Below are 24,806 nucleotides of genomic sequence, written 5' to 3'. Positions count from 1 at the left end.
TCCTCCCTCGCCTGAGCACTAGAGGCCCTTTTCCCGCCCCAGCTCCCAACCCCGCCCCCTCGTTTCCCCGCCCCCTCCGAAGCCCCGCCCCACCCGCAACTCCAGGCCCCGCCCCGCCCCTCCCTCCCTGACCTCGGTTTCCGGCTCCGCGTCCCTCATGAACTCTTCTTGTCCCTCCTCACGACCCGTAACGTGCGTCGACCAGTGCCTGTGTGGGCTTAGTTATTACGTTTACTCTGCGCCGGAAGGAGAGTCTGAGATCGCTTTTGCATTATGGCGGCGGTGGATATTCGAGGTGAATTATGCTGTTAGGTTTTGTTTCCTGATTACGGACGGGTTTTAGATCTCTTACTCGGAGGCACGGTTCACATTTTTTGTGAAGTCTCAAGTTCTTTTCTGTGCTTGCTGTGGACGACCCAGAGCCAGGCGTTCCCAGTTTCTGACGGATCTCCTGAAAGCGCTGCAGCAAAGGGCTTAGAAGGAGTTCTGGGCCTTGATTCCTCGGACGTGGAGTACACTGCTATACACATGTATCTCTGAAACAATATTGCGGCTGTTATATCGGAGAGAAGGGATGACCTTTGGGCAGAGTGAGGGGTAGGGAGGCGGAGGGCCTTTGGGCAGAGAGAGCGTACTTTATTTCTTTGGACTTGGCCTGGGGGCTGCCTTCTTGAGATCGCACTCCACGGTTATCTAAGCATGAAGTCTTTCCGTAGAAATTATTTTTGAGACAACAATACTTTTCCATGGAACTCCCACTAATGACTGAAGGCAAGGGTTCTTTTTCGCAGTTGAACGATAGAGGTACTCAAATTTATTTTTCAACAATTGATGAATATATGGAGATGCAGCCTACTAATTGCTTGTGTGAGCGAGTGTGTGTGTTGGTGTGTTACTAGGGAGCTGTATTTTATTTTTTAGTCTTGAAACAATCTCATCGAGTTGCTGAGACTGGCTGCGAACCCGCCATCCTCTTGTCTCAGTGTCCCAAGTACGGGATGTCAAGCGTGTGCCACCACGCCCGGCATCCTAATTGCTTTTTACCTTCGGTGTCTGATAGGATTGGTTTTATTTGTATTTTCTTGATTCTTAATGGGAAGTGTTTGATATTTCTTTTTTTTCTATATTAGTCGAGTTGACGTTCAGCAGGCTTGTTCGTAGTTACCTAGTTATCTTCAGCATTTCTGGGTCATGTTTTTACATGTTCTTTTCTTTCATTATGAGTGTTTGAAATGTCTCATTTCATCCTGTTTAGTTTGTTCCAATGTTGTGCTATGTCACCATGCTCTTGTCAGTGTGGGGGGGGCAGTTGTACTGACATTTAGCTTTCCTGATGTTTGATTTTTTTAAAAATGGATATGTATCTGATGTATGAAAATAGCATCAAGGAAACTAGTATGGCTAGAGGCAAATAGTGAGAGCGAGAGAGAGAGGCGAGAATGAATGAAATTAATGAATGAGGGAAGATGGGGTCAGAGAGGTATCATACACCGTATTAAGGTCTTTGGACTTTCCTCTCAGTAAAATAGAGAATCCCCGGAGGGTTTTGACTAGAGGGATGACATGTTCTGTCTTTTTTTTTTTTTTTTTTTTTTCTTGGTACAGAGGATTAAACCTAGGGGCATTCTACCTCTGAGCTACACCTCCAGCACACACCCCCCCACACACACACACCTTTTTCTCCTCCTCCTCCTCTTTTTTTTTTTTTTTCCGTTGCTGGGAATTGTGATCAGGGGATTTCTACCTCTGAGCTACACCGCCAGCTCTATTTTTATTCTTTATTTTGAAACAAGGTCTCACTGGGTTGCAAAAGGGCCTCACTAAGTAGCTGAGGCTGGCTGTGAAGCTGGATCCTCCTGTCTTAGCCTTCCGAATGCTGGAATTACAAGCATAAGTCACCATTCTCGGCTTCTTCTTAAAATTTTTTTGATTTATTTTATTTTTTTTAATTTTTTTATTGGTGCATTATATTCATCTATCATATTGGGGTAAAAAAAATTGTGTGCATACATGTACACATCACTGATTTAACCCCTACCCAATTCCCACCCCATTCACTCCCCATCCCTCCTTCCCTTGCTTGGCTTAGTAGATGACTTCGATATGTTTAAGTACATTGTGTGTTTTAGAGATTTTTCTCTTCCCCCCTCCTTTCTCCTCCTTTAGGTTGCCTTGTTTGCTCCTCTATAGGATTTCCTTTTTCATCTAGAGTTCCTCCTATGACCCATTTCTCCCTAACTCTCACATATTAGGGAAAGCATCTGATTTCTTATTTTTTGTGACTAACATAATGTCCTCCAGTTCCATCCATTTCTCTGAAAAATGATGTAATTGAGTTTTTTTAATGGCTGAGTAAAATTCCATTGTGTACATACCCCACAGTTTTGTAATCCATTCATCTGTTGATGGACATCTTGGCTGGTTCCATAGTTTGGCTATGGTGAATTGTGCAGCTATGAACATAGATACACATGCATTAGTTTGGTAGTTTGGTTTCCTATCTTTTGGGTAGATACCCAGAAGTGGTATTGCTGGATCAAATAGATTTTTTCCCATTCTTCTGAGGATTCTCCATACTGTTTTCCAAAGTGGTTGCACTAATTTGCAATCCCACCAACAATATCTTGGAGTTCCCACTTCTCCACATTCTCGCCAGCATCTGTTGTTGTTTGTGTTTTGAATGATTGCCATTCTGGTTGGAGTTGGATGAAATCTCAGGGTGGTTTTGATGTGCATCTCTCTGATTGCCAGTGATGTTGAGCATTTTTTCATGCATTTATTGGCCATTTGAATTTCTTCTTTTGTGAAGTGTCTATTTAGTTCGCTTGCCCATTTTTGTTATTGGATGCTTTGTTTTCTTAGTGTTGAGTTTCTTGAGTTCTCTGTATATTATAGATATTAGTCCTCTATCGGTGGTGTAGGTGGCAAAAATCTTCTCCCTTTCTGTTGTCTCTTTTGAGGTTCTTGATAGTTTCCTTTGCTGAACAGAAGCTCTTCAGTTTCATGCAATCCCATGTATTGATTCGCCTTTAATTTGTTGTGCCTTTGGGGTCTTGTTGAGGAAATGTTTGTGCCTATGTGTTGCAGTGTTGGACCTATGCCCTCTTCAAGGAGCTTCAAGGTCTCTGGTTTGATTTCCAAGTCTTTGATCCATCTTGAATTGACTTTTGTACAGGGTGAGAAAGTGGGATTAATTTCCGATTTTCTGCATATGGTTAACCAGTTTTGCCAACACCATTTGTTGAACATTTATCTTAAATTTTTGAAACAGGGTTTTGCTACGTTGCTGAGGTTCTGTAAATTTCTGAGTCTGATCTCAAGCCTGTGCTTCTCTTGTCTCAGCTTCCCAAATATTGGGATTACAGGTACACACACCATGTCTGATCTTTCTTTTTTATGTGAGGATCATTGTGGCTACTGAGAACCATATAGCAAGGCAAGAGTAGAATTTGAAAAGCCATTAAGGCATTTTTGTAATGTATGGTGGTTTGGAGATAGCTTGGACTAGGATAGTCACAGTGGGGATAGTAAGAATTGGTTGGAATCTGCTTGACTTGGTGGTGAATTCACTTCATGGGAATAAATCATACTTGTCTTGGGCCTTCAGTCGTAAACTAATAAGCATTTTTTGGTTATCGTGAACCAGGTCCTGTGCTAGTTTCTGATGAATAAAAACTCACAAATTCAATGGGAGCACATTTGTATTTCAGGGTTATTCGTATTACTAATAAGTTGCTGTAAGGACAGAGAAAAAGCCACCGCTTCCACTATCATATTTACCATTGTCGGGTTCTACAGTATGCTAATTATCTAGAATGTGTAATTATAGAGCTTACCAACCAACCGTCAGTTATGGAGAGTTAACAGGTGTAGGTATGGGATGATGAGAGCCTGGTAAAAGACAGTGGCAGTGGTTAGAAAGGTAAGGACAGAAGAAACATTTTAGGGAAGAAAGATAATTTCTTAAGGAAGTTAAAATGAACTGTTTAAGTAGTTTTACTACAAGTAAAGCTACATTAGTTGGGAAATAGAATTTAAAGCTAAGAGTAATGATTAGTTGTTTTACATTAGAGAACACATCATTACAGAAAATGTTTTTTCCTGGTGTTTTGTATAATTGGTTATGGCATGATCTATTTATTATGAACTACCTAAATAGTTTATTTGGTTGTTACATACTTCATCTCTTTGAAGGTCTACACCTTTATTTTAGATCACAAAAAGCATGTTTTACCTTCTTACTTTAGAAATATAACTTTTTCTCATTTGATTGATTTTGCTTATCACCTTGAATTAGGTCTGGCTTCTTCAAAGATGGAAGAAGTAATTGCAGTTAAGGAAGGGTTAAAATTTCAAATAGTATTATGTAGATATATTGATGTTTATGACTAATACCTAGTGGTGTTTTGTAATCAGTGGTATAAAATGTTAGCGTAGAGAGTAATAAAAGCTCATTAATCAAGAGTGTCTAGGTCTTGTTAAAAAATTTTTTTTAAAGGGTTGAAGTAGCCAGGTATGGTGGCACACACTTGTAATCCCAGCATTCGGAAGGCTGAGACAGGAGGATCACACAGGTTCGAAGTCATCCTCAGCTACTGGTCTTCTACCAGGCCCTGATCATCCCATACCTACACCTGTTAACTCTGTAATCGATGGTTGGTTGGTAAGATCTATCATTACACATTCTAGACAATTAACATATTGTAATAATCCAACAATGGTAAATATGATGTTGGAAGTGTTGGCTTTTTCTCTATCCATAGAGCAACTTATTAGTAATACTAATAAACCTGAAATACAAATGAGCCTCTCATAGTGAGGCTCTCAGCAACTTAGTGAGTCCCTGTTTCCAAATAAAATATAAAATGGGTCTGGGAGTATAGCCCGAAGGTAAAGCTCCGGGCTCCACCCCCAGTAACACCAAAAAAAAAAAAAAAAAAAAAAAAATTAGGGTTAGGGTATAGCTTAGAGGTAGAATGCCTCTGAGCTCAATCCCTAGTACCACATACACACAAAAGGATTTATTTACTGTGCTTTTTTTTTTTTTTTTTTTTGTGGTGGTGGTGGTGGTACTGGGATTCCTGGAAACCCTTCTACCTCCAGGCTACACTCCCAGACCTATTTCATACTTCTTATTTGAAAACAGGGTCTCTTAAGCCAGCAAGGCTGGCTTTGAACCTGCGCGATCCTCCTGTTAACATAAAGTGCTAACTCCCTCTTCTTATCCCTTATGAAAAATCATTTCCATTCCCCGGGTAGTGTAAATCCTCTCTCTGCTCTAATAATCCATTTGCCCATACATTTATTATACTTCATTGTGTTATCATGATTTCTTGCATACCTCTTTCTTCTGTTCATACACATAGAGTAGTATCTTTGTAATTCTTCTGTTCAGAATAATGTCTATTGCATAAAATGCATAATAGATATTTGCGAGATTGGATTGTTTCTCTTTTCTAATCTTTTCTCATCTTTTTTTTTTTCCTATAGATAATTTGCTGGGAATCTCTTGGGTTGACAGCTCTTGGATCCCCATTTTGAACAGTGGTAGTGTCCTGGATTACTTTTCAGAAAGAAGTAATCCTTTTTATGACAGAACATGTAATAATGAAGTGGTCAAAATGCAGAGGCTAACATTGGAACACTTGAAGTAAGTTATTTTAAGAAGATAGCATATTTGCCAATTTGTTTTACAAACAGTTCTTTGAACTTGTGGATTGAGAAGTTCAGCATAGAACTTTTGGGAAGGAAATTGTTAGTAGTCACTTGTAACTTAGAAGTCTTTGTTATATAACTTTATAATATCTTTTTAGTAAGGGATGTTTACATGTTTTTCTGATGGGTGTTTTTTTCCCCCGTGTGGTGTGTGTGTGTGTGTGTGTGTGTGTGTGTGTGTGTGTGTGTGTGTTACTGGGGATTGAACCCAGGGGCATTCTACCTTCAAGCTATACCCCCAGGCTTTTTTATTTTTTATTTTTTTATTCTTTATTTTGAAACAAGGTTTCACTAAGTTGCAGACAGGCTGTCCTCCAATAGCCATCCTCCTGTGTCAGCTTCCCAAGTACTTAGATTACAAGTGTGCTCTACCACTACCGTCTTAATGAGTGTTTTTAGCAATGCAACTGTTCTCTTCAACTGGAGAGCCATAATTATTGTCCCTTTAAATTTCAATTTAATGTTTTAGTACATAGTCTGGTTTACAGTAGCTTTTCTTTGTATGACAAACACTTTTTTTTTTTTTTGGTGGTGGTACTGGGGATGGAACCCAGAGGCTTTCTACCTTTGTGTTACACTCCCAGACTTATTTTGTATTTTATTTGGAAACAGGGTCTCACTAAGGTGCTGAGAGCCTCACTAAGTAGCTGAGGCTGGCTTTGAACCTACGCAATCCTCTTGTCTCAGCCTCCCAAGTGCGGGGATTAAAAGTGTGTGCCACCACTCCCGGCTGACAAACAAAATTTTAACCAAACACAAAGCAGGATTCTTGAGCAGAATCCCAAATAATTAAGAATGTATTATTATTATGAAAATTTCTAAAACTGTATAACTCTTCATCTGTCACTTAAATATTAGGGGTGAGTGGGTTTTAGAAAATGTTCTATGGTAAGCAGGGCATGGTGGTGCACGCTTGTAATCCCAGCGCTTGGGAGACTGAGACAGGAGGATCACACAGGTGCGAAGCCAGCCTCAGCTACTTAGTGAGGCTCTCAGCAACTTAGTGAGACCCTGTTTCCAAATAAAATATAAAATAGGTCTGGGCGTATAGCCCGGAGGTTCTATCCTCAGTACCACCAAAAAAAAAAAAAAAAAAAAAAAAAATAATAATAATAAATAAATTGGTCTATGGTATTTCAAATGATTTTTGTTATGAGTCAAACTTACTAAGAGAACTTATGTTTTTTAAAACAGTCTCTCAGATCAAAAAGTGTGTTGGGATCAGGGTAAGGTTTTTGATGTCTTCTGTTCAAGTTGGGTCTTCATGTTTTTGATGTCTTCTATATTGTTGGGGCTTCATGTTTATTTCCATATTTTACATGTATTTATAGGTCATCTAGGTCAGAAAGCATCATAGTATTTTGACTGCCTTTATGAGACATACTCTTTAGTGTACTTTCCTGACTGACTCAGATTTAAATTCATGATGAATTTTTTGCAGAAAAATTTTTGTTGTTTAAAAACAGGAACTTAGCCAGGTGTGGTGGCACACACTTGTAATCCCCACTTGTGGGAGGCGGAGACAGGAGGATTGTGCAGGTTCGAAGCCAGCCATGCTGGCTTAATAGACCCTGTTTCCAAAATAAAAAAAAAGTATAAAAATAGGTCTGGGAGTGTAGCCCCGGAGATAGAAGGGTTTCCAGGAACCCAGTACCACCAAAGAGAGAGGGCGGGGGGAGAAAACAGGTAGAAGGGTTTCCAGGAACCCCAGTACCACCAAAAAGAAAGAAAGAAAGAAAGAAAGAAAGGAAGGAAGGAAGGAAGGAAGGAAGGAAGGAAGGAAAGAAAACAGGAACTTAAAATCCGGGCTTGGTGGCACATGCTTATAATCCCAGCATTTGGAAGGCTGAGACTGGAGGATCACAGTTTGCGGACAGCCTCAGCTACTTAGTGAGGCCCTCTGTAACTTAGTGAGACCATGTTTCAAAATAAAGAATAAAAAATAGGAGAGGGGGTATAGCTCGGAGATCAAATATCCCTGGGTTCCATCCCCAGACCCGCAAAAATAAGCGCGTACACACACACACACACACACACACACACACACACACACACAGAGGAACTTACTTCGGTAATATAGGTGTATCTAGGAGAATAGCCAGTTTTATTCAACTGCCAGATTTTAACACCAAAACACAGGCAGTTTTAATCCTATTTAAAATGTTGTTACACTTTTATATAGTAACTGTATGTCCTACAAAATTGTTGTAGGCATTCAGAGATCTCTGGGTGTCTGTTTCAGTCAAATGGTTGGAGTTGAGTACATCCTTTTACATGCTCAGGAGCCCATTCTTTTCATCATTCGGAAGCAACAGCGGCAGTCCCCTGCTCAAGGTAAAATGTGTAAATTCTCAGCATTATAACGTACTTCCTGACTTGTTTCTCCTCCTCCTCCTCCTTCTTTCAGATTGAGTTCTGTTGGGGGGATCCCAGTGACCACATATACATTCATTAATTGCTTTCCTAGATGACCTCACCATGAGGTCTCAGCACGTGGTTGTACTCATGGCTAGAATTTATTATGGCCACCCAGTAAGGATACATGGCTAGATTAGTAATGGAAAAAGACGTATCAGATGGAGTATGTAGGAATCTGTGCATAAATTTTTTAAGCTTTTCTTTTTGAGAGGAAGCATGCCTTCCATTCAGCAGTGAGATGCAGTCACATGTGTAGTTATGTCTGCTCAGGAAATTTCCTTTGAGACTCTGAGTTCAGGACTTTAATTGACAAGTCATGTAGGTATTTTCTGCCTACTGGAATTCAAGACTTCCAGAAGGAAAGCAGTTGTTTACCATACTCACATTGTTTGTACATTTTATTTGGTCCAGCTGGGACAACAGGTATCTCACTCACTTAGGAAATATTTCAGAAGCCTCATTCCGCTAGTTACATACATAGACAATAGAACTTTCGCATCTCCAGACACTAATAGAGCACAGTTGTTGGAATTCCACTGAACATCATACATGACAGTTGCAATCATATCAAATTCATAAAGGATCAGTTGAATATTCTCAATGACATATTTCAGCCAAAAGCCTTACTTAGATTTTACTATCAAATGGAAATGTATGTAAGAAATAATACTGAAAAGAATAGAATCCAGATTTGGTTTTGAATCAAAGAGCTACTAAGACATCTATTCTAGAAGTGACCAGAACTTTAAGACACCTTGCAATTGAGCCAGGATTCGGACAACATTACATTGTAGATACAGTCCAAGGTAAAGAGGCCAGATAGTATTGTTCCAGCTACATCTTTCAACTAGATGTCCCCATCAAGACGTTTAGGAACAACTCTTATCCTGAGATTGATTTCTAAGCATGACTTACTAAATAAGTTGTGGTTCCAGAATCCAAATTTGGTGTCAAAGTAGAAGACCTAGAATTTCCTACCAGAGGAAAAGAGAACCTTAGAAGAAAGGCAAGGCCATGAGAGACAATTCCATGTATAGAAGCTGCACAGAGTGGCACCAGGCTCAAGAGCAGATATCTTATTTCTTAGGACCGGGTCTTGGGGCTCAGAGGCAAGTTCACTGTGCATCCTGGGCCCCAAGTCTCTCTTGCTTTAAAGTTTTAACCCAAACGTTTGGGTGACTGCCGGTAGCAGTGGCACCACTGGGAAGCTTGTTGGATATGTATTATGCTTACCTTGCCTTAAGGTTTAATGTGAGAAAATGTCAAGTTTTAGTTGTTTTTATGAAGATCTACTTAGCAGTCTGTCCATAATAATTTTTTGCTGTTGTTGTCAACCCCTCCCACGCCCGCTTTAGTTATCCCACTAGCTGATTACTATATCATTGCTGGAGTGATCTATCAGGCACCAGACTTGGGATCCGTTATAAACTCCAGAGTGGTAAGTATCTTCACATTCTTTAAACACTAAAGAAAACTTTCATTTGAACTACCCTACTTCTAAAAATCAAACAGAATCAAGGAGGAGATCTTCTCCCTTGTGTAAGTTGGTATGAAGTGCTGACTATAGACTGTTTGAAGTTTTGTTTACTGTGGGCCAAGTCAGTGCTAATAAATACAGTTGGCCTCTTGTAGCCATGGTTTCTGCATCCATGGTTTTAACCACTGCGGATTGAAAATGCTAAGAGGAAAAAAAAAATTGTGCCAGTACTGAACACTGATAGACTTTTTTCTTGTCTTTGTTTCCTAAACAATATAGTGTAATAACTTTATATAGCATTTACATTATATTAGCTCTTCTAAGTATTCTAGAAATTAGGATTTTTTAGGTTATGGGCAAATACTATAGTATTTTATATAAGGGACTTGAATATCTATATATAAGAGATTTGGGTATCTCCAGTAGGTGCCTTCAGCCAGTCCCCTGTGGACACTGTGGGATGACTGAGAACTTCAGATATATAGTTATTTAGGTTCTGAAAAAGAAAAAATTAGTGCCTTTGCATGAGTAATATCCTATGACTATTTACTTTGGAAATTTTGGTTAATGAGAAATTTGGGATTTGTCATCTTTTTACAAGCTCACTGCAGTGCATGGCATTCAGTCAGCTTTTGATGAAGCTATGTCATACTGTCGATATCATCCTTCCAAAGGATATTGGTGGCACTTCAGAGGTCACGAAGAACAAGGTAGGTAGACCAGGACGCACTCCTATAACAGTCTTTGATGTTCTGAGGATGAAGCTCTTTTTTTTTTTAATGTGGTACTAGAGATGGAACCCAGGGGCATTCTACCTCTAAGCTACACCCCCAGGCCTGTTTTGTTCCTCCCTCCCTCCCTCCCTCCCTCCCTTCCTTCCTTCCTTCCTTCCTTTCCTTCCTTTCCTTCCTTCCTTCTTTTTGGTGGTACTGGGGATGGAACCCAGGGGCCTTCTACCTCCGGGCGACACTCCCAGACCTATTTTATATTTTATTTGGAAACAGGGTCTCTTAAGCCAGCTGAGTCTGGCTTCAAACCTGCGTGATCCTCCTGTCTCAGCCTCCCAAGCATGGGGATTACAAACGTGCACCATCACGCCTGGATGTTTTATTCTTTATATTGAAACAAGATCTCACCAAGGTGCTGAAGGCCTCACAAGTTGCTGAGGTTGTCCTTGAACTTGCAATCCTCCTGTCTCAGCCTCCCAAGTATTGGGATTACTTGTGTATGCCACAAGCCCCGGCCAAAGCTCTTTTCCTTAGGATGATGGCTGTTGATGTTTTATAGGTGTGCTTTACTTTTTCATAGGATTTTGACAGTTTGGGATCTGTGCTTCATGTAACTAGATGTAATAATAATTGTCACATAGGAACAGATATAAGTTTAATCTGTTACATAACTGGTAATATTTGTGAAAGCAATTACAAGTTTTAAAATATTTGGACTATAAAAAAGAGAAAGAGCAAAGATATTTTCTCCTTATCTAACAGTTGAATTATCTTGGAATTTGGGAACCCTTTATCTTTCTAGTCTTCAGATAGAGGAAGTGAGGTGTGTCATCTTAGAGTCCTGTCTCTAGATGACCAGGCTGTTTTCTGACCATGTTTTATCATCTGCTTTGGCACAAGGTCCTCTAGTTCATGTGGCTGCTAATGTATTGCTATTCTTTACTATATTTTACCAGAAATATGTCTACTACCTCCAGAAAACTGTCTGTAGTAGTATTTCCATACTCTGCATTTTCTTTCCTGAGAATAGTAACTCAGAATAAATTACTGCAGGAAAGGTAGCCTTTACTTAAAAATCAGACCTTTGGAATAGTCTTTCAGATAGTTGTTTTTATTCATAATAGTAAGTGTAGGCAACATTTGGTGTAGGAAAGTTTGCCTTCGTTGGATAAAGCTGACTCAGAGTTTTGTGTTCTACTCTAAGTCTGGAGTAACACTCTGTAACCCTTCATTGAGAGATAGCTCCCCAGTTTTCCTCCCCTCACCCTTCTTGGTCAGGCAAGTCCTGAATGTAAGTAACTTCAGAATTTCTCTTTCATATTATTTGCTTTCTCACCTTCATAATCTTGTTTTGTCTTTTTTATTTTATCTCAGCAAATTGGTCTTCATAATTGAGCATGGAAACTTGAATTTGTGAAACGTGCGTTTTCCATTTGTTCCTAGTGGATTTTGTTGAAAAAGACCATTTAATATATTTAAAATACACAAAAGTAAGCTGGGTGTGGTGGTGCATCCTTGTAATCCCAGCATTTGGGAGGCTGAGACAGGAGGATCACGGTTCAAGGACAGCCTCAGCTACTTAGTGAGGCCCTCTGCAACTCAGGGAGGCCCTGTTTCCAAATTAAAAAAAAAAAAAAAAGAATAGGGCTGGGGGTGTAGTTTGGAGGTAGAATGACCCTGGGTTCCATTCCCAGTACTGCAGTAAATAAATAAATAAAATTAAAAAGGAGAGAATAGTTGTTTATATGTGTGCTGTGTTTAACTTATTTGAGAAATTGTGTTGTAGTAGCCCTGAAAAATATGCTTTAGCAGGCGTGGTGGTGCATGCCTGCAATCCCAGTCTTCGGTAGGCTGAGACAGGAGGATTGCAGATTTGAGGACAGACTCAGCAATGTAGCGAGACTCAGCAACTTAGTGAGATCCTGTTTCAAAACAAAAAATTAAAAGGACTGGGGGCATAGTTAGAGGTAGAATGCTCTTGGTTTCAATCCCCAGTAAAAGAAGTTTGAATATGTTCGTGGTGGGTAAAGATTTGAAAATAATGAGACACCAAATTAATTAGGCAATGTTTTGATTTGATTTCTATTTTAATAGATAAAGTCAAACCGAAGGCCAAAAGGAAAGAAGAACCAAGCTCTATTTTTCAGAGACAACGTGTGGATGCTTTGCTTGTAGACCTTAGACAAAAATTTCCACCCAAATTTGTGCAGGTAATGAGAATGTGAGGCTAATTTGGATTTGACATTTTTTTCCCTGACATACATATTTCTTTTTAATTGAGAACTGTTTCTGGTATGCTCTAAAAATACTGGTTTTCCTCATTGGTTTCATAGGTTAAAGAAATGACCTTTAAATCAAAGGAAGGGTTATGAAAGACTGAATGGAAGAAATGAGTGAAGGGAATGGATTTAACACTGTTATACTGTTCTGTTATTGAATCTTTGCAGATTATGAAGTTTACATACACACTATATTCTCATTTGAAAGTTTGCTAAAAGTGTAACAGGTATAATTAAAATATAGCAGTTTAACAGTAGAACTAGAATACAAAATTTTTACTGTTTTTATCCCACCTTCTGCCTTTCTAGCCTGATGTCATAGGTATCTGTCGGAACTCATTAAATGATGAAATTCTCTTGTAACATAAAGTAGAGAACATTTGTGATAGAGGATTTCACATGCTAAAAGGAGGAGGCAGGAGTAATAATAGAGTTATACCTATTTGTGTTCCAGTTATATGATCCCACTGTGTGATTTGGGAGGGGGAAGTTCCAACAAAAACAGTAAATCCAGCTGTCATCCTACACAATGAGTTTTTGAAGAGTGATGTAGTTGTGTGATGAGTTACGTAAATATGTTATTCTAATATTTAGTTTCAGTTCTTATGGATTGCGTACACCCACGATCATATATATGGTCAAAAGTTATTTAAAGGATTTTCAAATGTAGCTTTAAATTAAATGATATTTTTCATACTCTGAGTGGCTTTACAATAGGTCTTCCTTTTCCCTGACTCTACTATAGTTTGAGGTATGTGTTATGGGAATGGTTATATGGTAGTCATGGGAACAGAAGATGCAAGTTAGAACATAGGACAAGAAAGCCAGAAATCTCATGAATTGTACTTGAAGATGGGAGAGTGTTTGTTGAATGAATTATAGCTGTGTCAGCTGATGAGCAACCACTGTAGAATTCAAGATGTTAGGTGTGGTTGACCATTCATTCAGTAAATACATAATATTTACTAAGTAGCCTGAGGGAAGAACACCAAGATCATTGTCCAGTGTAGTAGGCTATAGGCACATGAGACTGTTGTGCATTGGAAACACACTTCAGGAAAATCCATTAGAGAGTCAGCACCCAAGTTTTTAATTTTGGGAGGGGGGCTGGTTAGTATGTAGATACCCTCTATCTGGCACTTACCGAAATTCCACAATTTCTGAATGAAAGCAGATATTCAGCATAAGCCACAATGTACAAACAGTCTAGGCACAGGAAGCCACTGTCATCAGGTAGAAAATGATGTGAACCTTCCCAGAATTCCTAAATACCAGCCAAGGGCCAGCTTTGCAGGAGGGCTTTTCTGAGGGTAGCAGTCTCGGGCTTTCTATGGTAACCCTTTCGAGAGTAGGCTAGAAGTATGGTGTTGGCATCCTACTGTTTTTTCATTTTGTTTTTAAAATGTCATTGACTGTGAGCCATGAGAAGGAAAAAGGCATTTTTGAGCATACTAGCTTGGGGAGATGTCAGACTCCAATCAAATAAAAGCATTGCTGTACAGAGTGAGAACTTGACTTCGTTCCTGATCTCAGATGCCAAGTATTATAGCCTACATATGGAGGCAGATGGCTTTGTTATATGTTCTAAGGGTTGATTTCATTCTAGTTTTAGATTTGTGTGTTTTCTGGAATGGGGGCTAAGAAATCGAAAATGACAGACTTACCTTTTATGGTATATAAATAGTGATCTTTATTCATTAAGTCACTTATAGAACATTTTGAATGAAGGTGTCATTTTAAGAAGATTTATAAAATCAAGAAGAAAGTTTTGCTTCCCTGACCTGTTTTCTTCTGATTTTTTTCTACTTCCCTCCCTCCCTCCCTGTCTGTTAAATTACAGCACAAGTCTGGAGAAAAGCCTGTCCCAGGTATGGTTCATCTGATATTTTTATTAAACTTGCAGTAAGACCAAACACCCTGTTTAACTGTTACAATGACCGTGTATGAGTTTAGCTGTGGTAATTTTGTTCTTCTAGACTCTTTGATTGTAGTTTGTCACTTCTAACCTTTGAGAGCTGCTGAATTGCCAATAGTTAGTGCATTTGTGATAGAAATGCTGGTATTTAGAAGATGGTTTTGTGTGGAAAGAGCAAGTATTGAGTTGTGAAGAAGCCAAGGATATTTGAGGCTATTTTTTTCATTGAAAACAGGTATCAAACTCTCAGTAGAACAGGGATGAAATAATTATATATTTTTTCTATGCTATCTTATTTAAATGCCACATGTTTTGTCTAGTATCACAAATCTCCTTGAGTTAATAATAGGTTGTTAGGTTTATAACTGGAGGTTCTGCCTGAGGAAATAGCTAAGTGTAGAAATTGAGAATAAGCAGTTAAAAATAAATTTGAATTTAGCTGGGCTTGGTGGCTCACGCTTGTAATCCCTGTGCTTGGGAGGCTGAGACAGGAGGATCGCACAGGTTCGAAGCCAGCCTCAGCTACTTGGGCTCTCAGCAACTTAGTGAGACTCTGTTTCCACATAAAATATAAAATAGGTCTGGGAGTATAGCCCAGAGGTAGAAAGCCTCTGGGTTTCATCCCCAGTACCACCAAAAAATAATGAATTTGAATTTGAAAGAGTGAAACATTCATATTAACCATTGTCTAAATTTATCTCATCTTTCTACCCTTATTCCTCAAAAAAAAAAAAAAACATAACAACCAAAACCACACACACAAAAAATCCCCATACTGCTTTTGCTGCCTAGTGGATCACACAAAAAAAGAGGCAGAACCTATACCAGAAACTGTAAAATCTGAGGAGAAGGAAACCGCCAAGAATGTCCAACAGACAGTGAGCACTAAAGGCCCCCCAGAGAAACGGATGAGACTTCAGTGAGTACTGGACAAAATGGAAGCATTCAAGACTCCTCAATGACTTTACTTCATTACTGTGTACTGAAGTACACAGTAGGCTCTTCAGCTTAAAACACTTTGTCATAACCTCACATTTGTATGGAATGCACTTGTCTTAATAAAGGATGTTATCTCCATCATGCTTTCTATGTAAATATTTCTCGTGTATTTTGTAAGCTTTCCTCTTTTGGACTTGAGCATTTCACCTGCTCACATATGTACTGGTATACACCTTCAAAGACAAAATAAAGGTACTTGTATATATTGCTTCACCATGACTTTTTTCTTTTTATTGCTGTCTCTGAAATTTTTCAGGTGGACTTTGAAGACACCAAGGATTAATGTTAAAGTAGTAATAATTAAGCATATTTTCTTGTACTAGTTGCATATTCTTGAGTATTAAAATAGTTATTAACAATTGGAGAAGAAAAAAAGGAAAAACCTTGCTCACTGGGACCATCACTCTACAGATACTGCAGGAGTGTTGTGTATTTGGTGTTTTCTTTTTCTATACAGATATTCCTTAAACTATAGTTGGTAATTATTCTGTTCACACATTTTTACTTTGTCATATTTTTTCATTTTATTCTATCTGTTGTAAGCCTTTCCCCATGTTTACCTAGTTTTTTTAAGTTTTTATGTGTCTTTTATCGGTGATTATAATGATACAACATAGTGAGATTTAAAATGATGCATTCATGCATGCACACCTCACCTGGTGTATTTCTCTCTACATCCCACTCCATTCTTCTCCTCCCTCCTTGGACCTGTCAGTGAGATTGACAGTGATACCTTCATATATGGACATAAATTTATTTGAACTGTTTCCTTCCCCAAGCCATGATTTTCCTCTTCCCACGTTCATTTTACTGGTTTGTCTCCTCATTTAACTGAAGTCCCTTTTGTTTCCTGTTTTCTCTCTAGCTTCCACATGAAATAAAACCATAAGACACCTTGACTGTATACGTGGGAGGGGGGGCACTGGGGATTGGACCCAAAGGCATTCAGCCTCTGTGCTACCTCCCGGCCCTTTTGTATTCTGAAACAGGGTTTCACTAAGTTGCAGAGCGCTCCAATAAGTTACTGAGGCTGACCGTGAGCCTGCAATCCTCCTTGTCAGCCTCCCAAATACTGGAGTTACAAGTGTGTGCCTCCATGGCTGGCTCAATCCTTGATTTTCTGAGACTGGCTGATCTCATTTAGCATAATACTCTCTAGTTTAATCTATAATAATAATTTTATTCTTTATGGCTGCTTAAAATTTCATTGTATGTATATATCACATTTTCTTTATCTCATTGAATACCTAGATTGATTCCATAATTTGGCTGTTGAGAATTGTGCTGCTATGCATGTATCACTTTAGTATTCTAACTTTAATTTTTTTGGAAAGATACCAGGGAATGGTATAGCTGGGTTATCTAGATGATCACTTTATTTGGAAGGTTTGGACATTTTTCTGCTATCATTTCACTGAAAATGTTATCAGTGCCATTAATCTGTATCTGGGTTTCCACTTCAATTCCAATGATTCTTAAGTTTGGTTTTTTAAATGTTACAGAGTTCTTATATATTTCTTTATTTTTTTCTTTACAGTTGACAGTTTTCAAGTTTATGTACCTTCTCTTCAAGGCCTGAGATTTTGCCTTCTACATTATCTAATCTATTATTGAGATTTTCTTTCTTTCTTTCTTTCTTTCTTTCTTTCTTTTTTTTTTTTTTTTTTTTTTTTTTTTTTTTTGGTGGTACTAGGTGTGGAACCCAGGGGCTTTCTTCCTCTGGGTTATACTCCCAGACCTATTTTATAATTTATTTGGAAATAGGGTCTCATTAAGTTGCTGAAAGCCTCACTAAGTAGCTGAGGCTGGCTTCAAATCTGCGATCCTCCTGTCTCAGTCTCCCAAGCACGGGGATTACAAGCATGTGCCACCACACCGGCAAGATTTCCAATTTTTAAAAATTTATTATTGTGCCTTTGATTTCTATTGGGTTGTTTTTCAGAATTTGTTAAAATGCTCTTTCACTTTCTGTATCTTCTCTCTTGGTTCTTTTCTTAGATTTTCTTTGAGTTCATTGATCATTTTAACAATCAACTTTTTGTTCTTAAGGCAGTGATCAGCCACCTTTCTTCATTCTTCATTCTCCTGTCACCCCACCATTCCCAATCTTTATGTCAATATATAAATGAGAATAAGTGATTTTTGTGTTTATGTGCTTGACTTATTTCCTTAAACTAATCTTCCATTTCCACCAGTGTTGTCACAAATGACAGGATTTTATTATTTTTAAGGGCAGACCAATATTATTCCATTATGTGTATGTATATAAATATATATGTACATATATATTTTCTTTATCCATACCTAGGATAGTTAGTTCCATATCTTGGCTAGTATTCAAACCAAAATAGGAGTACAAATACCTCTTCATTATACTGATTTCTTTTCCTTTAAGTACATGCCCACTAGTGAGATTGCTGGATCATATGGTAGCTATATTTTAACTTTGAGGAACTTCCACAGTGCTTTTCCATAATGGTTATAGTAATTCATATTCCCATCAACAACAGATGAGAGTTTGTTTTTTTCTGAATAAATGCCGTTTTTTGATTTTTTTTTTTTGGTGGTACTGGGGGTGGTACCCAGGGGCTTTCTCCCTCTGGGCTATACTCCCAGCCCTATTTTATATTTTATTTGGAAACAGGGTCTCACTAAGTTGTTGAGAGCCTCACTAAGTAGCTGAGGCTGGCTTCGAACCTGCAATCCTCCTGTTTCAGCCTCCCAAGCACGGGGATTACAAGTGTGTGCCATCAAGCCTGGCTGTTTTTTTTTTTTTTTTTTTTATTGCATGGGGGCTCACTGTTGCTGACTAAACTCAGTCGGGTCGTTATTGTCCGCTCCCGGTCAAATCCTCAGAAAGATGGGGCAAAAGGCAGGTGAAGTCCTGCAGAAACTTATCTGCAGCGATTCTTTCCCCTCTATGAATTCCTTAAGTTTTTTAGGTACGACGCTTTGGAAAGAACCTGAGGTGGACAAAGGCTTCTTGAGCCAATGACACTTTATTACAGAAAAACCAGAAATTTATACCCTTCACCAGTAAAGTTAATGATAAAGAGAAGAGGGGGTGAATGCAATCACTGTGAAATAATAATGAATGACATGTAAACAAAGGTAATAAAACTAGTCCTTCAGCTGGCTGTTGATCTTCGAGAGATTAACTCCCAATCCTCTCCAATGTCTTGCAGATAAGCAGTTCCAGGGGCCGATCTCCCAGGAAAAACAGGCATGCCCAAGGCTTGGGGGCTTCTCAGGGTATCTTCTTTAACTTTCTTGGAACTTTCCATCTTTTGGGCTCAGTTCATATAGCAAGTGTGGGGAGATGTGGTGATTTAGATGGATGCGATAGAGTTTCTTCAGGTGTTGGCATCTTATCTTCTAAATCTGAAAGCTTAAGCATACTCACAACACAGTTTGGCAGACAAAATACCACAAACAACACCACAAGGTTCTTGGTTTTAATTGTCAGATGTATTTCCTTAACTGCTGAACACTCTTCTTTAGACAACAAGCCTATTAAAAGCCTACTCATCTTTAATAATCCATTTCCCTGTCACAAACTCTCTGCAGCCTGCTTCTAACTTTCTAATTCCTTTCTTTCCCAGTTGGGACTTTCTTATGATAAGCTCTTTTTCATGCAAAAATGCTTTTCTTACTCTTACGGTATTTCCTTTTCTTCATACATATATATTTAGAACATCTGTCCTTTATTTTGTCATATTCATTTCTAACCATGCGGTCAGTCTCTCTGTCTCCAGGAATGCTCATACTGAGGTAAAAGTCAACAATCTTCTTCCTTGAGTCTATTGTATTTGAGCAACTAAGTTGTTTATCAACTAAATTGCGTTAAGGTCACACACAAGGTTTTATCTTCTCTGTCTCTAGGCAGGATCTTCAGGGTAAACAGTTACCTTGAACTGAGCTACCTTACCGGAGTTAATAGCTTAACCTAAGTTAGTGATTGGAGTGAGGGTCGGAGACCCTTTGTAATTGCTGCAGCTGGAATGCTTATCACAGCATCTGAATTCTGGCCAGTTTTTTTTTTTTTTTTTTTTTTTTTATTATTGAGCAGAGCCAAGGACGTTTAGACGAATTATTAGAGAATTTATTTCCACAGACTCAATTTCTTTCATAGTCCTAATTTTACATCACTGGAGCAATTCGTGTAGAGAGTTAAAAGAATAGTAGAAGAATAATAGTTATGCAAGAATATCTAAAAGTGGAAAGATGCTTTTGGCCAGCGAGCACACCTTCTCTCGGGGCTTATTTCTCACTTTGAGATTTTGCCTATTAACTGCGAAAATGCAGATGCCGAGAGAGCGTGGCTTTTACTGGTATCTGCAGCTCACCTAATTTATTTTTTATTTGGAAACTGAATCTCATTAAGTTGCTGAGACTGGTCTTGAACCTGCAACCCTCCTATTTCAGCCTCCCAAGTACTGGGATTATAAGCATGTGCTACCATGCCATGCTGCATGCCAGTTTTCATTTTATTTATTTGTATTTTTGTTAATAGCTATTCTAACTGGGGAGAGGTTGTAACTTATTGCAGTTTGGATTGGCATTTCCTGATGATTAGTAATGTATTTTTTCAAATACTTGTTTTCCAATTATTATTTTGGTGATGCTGGGGTGTTGTACCTCCCAGGTGTATTCTAAACTTTTTAAACAGGATCTTGCTAAATTGCTTAGGATGTTGCTAACTTGTTGCGACTAGCCTCAAATATACAATCCTCCTTTCTCAGCCTCCCAAGTAGGAGGATTACAGGCATGCACCATCATATCTGACTTTATTTGTGTATCTTTTAAGAAATGTCTATTCAGATCATTTGCCCATTTTTATGGTTGTTTTTTTTTTTTTTAGTTTTCTTTTTTGTGGTACTAGGGATTGAACCCAGGGGCATTCTGTTTCTGAGCTATATTTATACAATGCTTTTAAATTTTTGTTTCTCAGCAAGTTCTTGCTGGGTTGCTGAGAGTCTTGCTACATTGCTGAGTATGTCCTCAAACCTGAGATCCTCCTGTCTCATCCTCCCAACGTACTGAATATACGGGTGTATGCCACCATGCCCAGCTGTCATTTACCCATGTTTAAATCACATGTGTATTTTCATCTTGTGTTGCATTCATCATATGCTTTAGGTTAATCACTTGTCAGATACATACTTTACAGATATTTTCTTCTATCTTCTAGGTTCACTCTTCACTCTGTCAGTTGTTTCCTTGGCTGTACAGAAGCTTTTTGGTTTGATATAATTCTGTTTGTCTTGTTTTAGGTTTGTTTTCTATGCTGTTGAGGTCTTATACAAAAAATTCTTTGTAAAGACCAATGGCCTAAAACATTTTACCTATGTTTCTTCTAATACCTTCACAATTTTAGGTCTTACATTTAAATCTTTGGCTATTTTGAGTTGATTTTTGAAACTGGTAAGAGATAGGGATCCAAGTTTATTCTATATCCAAATATTCAGATTTCTCAGCACCCTTTATTTAAGCAGTGCTCCCTGCTTAAATATATGTTCTTGGTACCTTTGTTAAAAATCAGTTGGCTCTAAGTATGTGGATTTATTTCTGGATTCTCAGTTCTGTTTATTGACCTGCATATCTGTCTTTATACCAGCATCATACTATTTTGGTTACTATAGCTTTAAAGTCAAGTATTATGATGTCTCTAGCTTTGTTCTTTTTGATGTTTGGGGTCTTTTTCAATTCTCTACAAAGTATATGAGTGTTTTCATTTCTGTGGAGAACATTATTGGTATTTTGATAGGGATTAATTAGGTATTTTGATCATATTTGGACCATGGATTATTTAGAAGGCCATTTACATTTGAAGCAGATGGATGCATTTTTTTCTTTATACTACTTTTATAAGAAAGTATATATTCTGAGGTGACTAGGGGACATACACTGTACAGGTTTTATTTTCAGGATTTAATAACCCTTTATATAACCATAGTTATCATTTATTTTGGTAAAACGTGTATTTGAACCTAATTTGTTCTGTGGTTGTTTAATGTATATAACTCTGTGATTCACTTGGTTACATTTCTCAAGTCTCTTAATTCATTCTTTGATCACATTTGTATTAATATTGAGAGAAGTATATTAATAACCACAAGTGGCTTTTTCTTTTATCTCAAGGTTTTCTTTCTAGATTTTGAAGCTCTTCATTACATAGCTACAAATACCTGTTGAGTTTTATCATTAAATATACCTACTTTTTCCCTGCAACTACTTCCTGCTATTTAGTTTCTTCAGATTTTCTTTGCAAATGTAAATTTGTCAAGAGTTCCAAGTATTTAGCAGTACATGATATTGCCTCGTAATTAATCCTTGAAACTTGACCCACACAAATCCACAAAAACATGTTGAGATGTGATTGTAGTTTGTGTGTAGAGCCATTAAGCATGTCTTGAGACATGGCATCTTCTTTCAGAGTGAGTTTCCCACTTGTAATCATTACAGGGCCTCCAGCCACAGATGGATAGACCCCTCAGACAGACAAGCTCTGGGATACTCAGAATCATCCAAGGTCCCTGGGCTCCCCCAATTTAAATCTCAGAGTTGTTTTTCTTTCTTTTCCATTAGTGAAACTTTCCTAGTAAAGAATTGGGAAATGTATTTCACTCACATTTTGACTTTGCCATCTCCAGATTTTTTTTTCCCCATGAGCTTGGTCCTGTGGCTAAAAGGAGAGATTCTTTTAGGTCCATCATTATAAGCTGATGTGAGAATTTAGAGTTTTGGAGCTCATTGTCATCCAGTGCAATTAACATCCACCAACCCCACCCCTCAGTCCTGAAGGTACTCTAGTCACCAGCACAGCGGTCACTTGGTCCCTCTTTACACCTGCATCAATAGGGCACTTCATCACAATCAACACTGAGTGGTAACTTAATAAATTGTGATGCCACTCTATGCACATTCCCCATTGGGTGGGAGCTCGGCAGTGTATTTGAGGCTGTAGACATGCCCAGACCATTCCCAGATTCCCATTTCGTGTCTGTCTCTTGGAATCACACTTCATACCAGGTCTTGTATCTGTCAAGATTCAGCCCAGAAAAAGAGAAATTAACCGAGAGAAATCACTATATGAGATTTTCAAAAAGGTATTCGAGGGCTGAAAAAATAAGATAAAATTAGAGTCCTGAGGACGTACCTCAGTGTCTCCATGAAAGAGGAAGCAAAAGGAAGAGGTTGGAGTTTTGTAATCTTGATTCTTTTCTACTGGTCCTCAGAGATGTGGGCCTGAAATATGGAGGACAGGGCATTGCTTAGGTGGTGCTGGTCACTTAGGGGCTCAGGAGAATATTTTGGAGCTGATAGCTGGACCTCTTCAAAAGTGATACTGAGGCAGTGCCATACCTCAAGGGCTAGGGAGAAGGCCTTCTCCCAACCATGACTCAGATCTTAGAGGGTACTACATACTTGGGGTTGACATCAAGTTAGTTTGTGGCTTGGCTTAATGGAGCTGGTAGTGGGTGTGGTCAAGCTGCTGTTGGTTGCCCGGGGGACTGGATGATGGCCTCATATGATCATTTCTCAGAGTTCTGAGGAGGGAGCACTCTCCTGGTACTTGCCCATTTGAAGGGACTTGATGGAGTCTTTTCTGGGTATGTGATACCAATGTCGCCACAGAGCGAAGAACCATGGCTAAGGGTATGCAGAGAGAATGCACAAGCAAATCAGAAGTACTTACCATTTTAGAAAGTAACTTTGCCTTCTAGTCTCCCTCTACTGCCCTTCTAGGCAAGCTCACAGTAAGGAACATACACTATAGAATCTTAGAGCCATGGGGTATACCAGATATGTATGTCCTCCCTCGCTTCATTTCTTGTACTGAGGATTGAACCCAGGGGCATTCTACTTCTGAGCCACACCTCCAGCCCTTTTTGTTTTTGTTTTGAAACTGTTTTTGTCTTCCTAGGTTGCTGAGGGGTCTCCCTAAGTTGCTGAGACTGCTTTTGTGTGTGTGTGTGTGATGGTACTGGGGTTCCTGGAAACCCTTCTCCATCTGGGCTACACTCCCAGACCTATTTTATATTTTTTTAATTTGGAAACAATAAAAATGTCTCCGCCTCCCAAGTGTGGGGATTACAAGCATGTGCCACCACTCCCGGCCCTTGAGACTGCTTTTGAACCTGCAGTCCTCCTGTCTCCGCCTTTCTAAGTACTGTAATTAAAGATGTGCACCACCATGCCTAGCTCTAATATATGTACATTTCAAGTAGGAGGATGGTTTATCACCAGCTTAAAGTGTATCAGTAGTATTGGTGCTAACAGGTTGTGTTGATGGTACAGGATGCACTGTGGTCATATAGTCTTGTTGACTGAACATAGCCATACATATCCAGGATTAACCTGGGAGTCATCTCAAAATAACAGTGCCCTTTTGGGATCAGTTGAATGAGGGGAGGTCTGCCTACTTTCACTAGTATAGGAGGCTCAGGGATACTTTTATGAGTAGTAACAACGTAGTTTCTGCCTTTGACATTAACAGTAGTAGTTATCAGGCAAGCCAACTCAGGAGAGAGTGAATATACACGATGATATATGAAGACAATTTTTTCAGTGGAGCAAATGTGACAAGTTTTTGTATATTCTCAGAAGAACTTAAGAGAGATTTTTAGGAATCAATTGTAAGAACAAATATCACATTAGTGCCCCCCCCACACTTTTGTAGCCACTGCTGTGTGTTAGGACTACTGAAGTGAAAAGGATGAGTGTGATGAGTGGAGCAGTTTGAATTAGTAAGTACTGACTATAATGTGAGCCCTGCTCCTATTGGGCAATTGGAGTTGAAGCACAAAGTTTTCTTGAAAGAATGTGATTCGTTTTGAGACATTTTCTTTATGACTGGCATCCCAGGAAAGGAAAGGATGCCAGTACAGAAATTTGTTTTTCCTGGTCACTATAGAATTGAAAATTTGAAATTTAGACTTGTGTCCTACATTTTGTTGGCTTGCATTTAGGATGTGGTAATACATATACATGAATCATAAGAGAAATCTCTTAAGAACTATTTACTTTTGCCTTGGAAACAGTTGGAAGTTTAGAAGTGTACTTTAGACATGGACAGTTGCTATTCAGAATGCTGAAAATGAAACATGATTGAAATACAGAGAAGCTGTACATAATTAATATAAGTATATACCTAAAAATTATCACTGTACACAGAGCCCTAAACTTAACTGTTATCTCTAGAAACTTTTCTCTAGATAATCTATTCCATTGGTCTGTGTGTCTTTATGCCAACAACATGCTGGTTTTTTTTT

At 38.7% G+C, this 24,806-nt stretch overlaps 1 protein-coding gene across 3 annotated transcripts; it reads left to right on the top strand.

Annotated features, from left to right (window-relative positions):
• Positions 1-273: 273 nt before the first annotated feature.
• Positions 274-15,528, top strand: MED6 (mediator complex subunit 6; the record flags this gene model as incomplete). 3 transcript variants are annotated; one of them, XM_080707417.1, is made up of 8 exons in its annotated part: positions 274-295; positions 5,491-5,650; positions 7,958-8,049; positions 9,489-9,571; positions 10,212-10,320; positions 12,433-12,548; positions 14,458-14,485; positions 15,325-15,528. In XM_080707417.1, 8 exons carry the CDS (start codon positions 274-276, stop codon positions 15,453-15,455), a joined length of 741 nt encoding a protein of 246 aa, XP_080563543.1. The 3 variants fall into 3 exon arrangements, with proteins under 3 accessions (XP_080563543.1, XP_080563542.1, XP_080563544.1); XM_080707416.1 differs by having other exon boundaries at positions 9,489-9,575; positions 10,183-10,320; XM_080707418.1 differs by lacking the exon at positions 12,433-12,548 and having other exon boundaries at positions 15,325-15,376.
• Between the last annotated feature and the right edge of the window lie 9,278 nt (positions 15,529-24,806).

This window comes from Muscardinus avellanarius (assembly GCF_963383645.1).
Source record: "Muscardinus avellanarius genome assembly, chromosome: 12".
In the NCBI taxonomy this organism is placed as follows: Eukaryota; Metazoa; Chordata; class Mammalia; order Rodentia; family Gliridae; genus Muscardinus; species Muscardinus avellanarius.
Note: the sequence above shows the minus strand (reverse complement) of the source record. Positions and strands in the feature narration are given on the sequence as shown.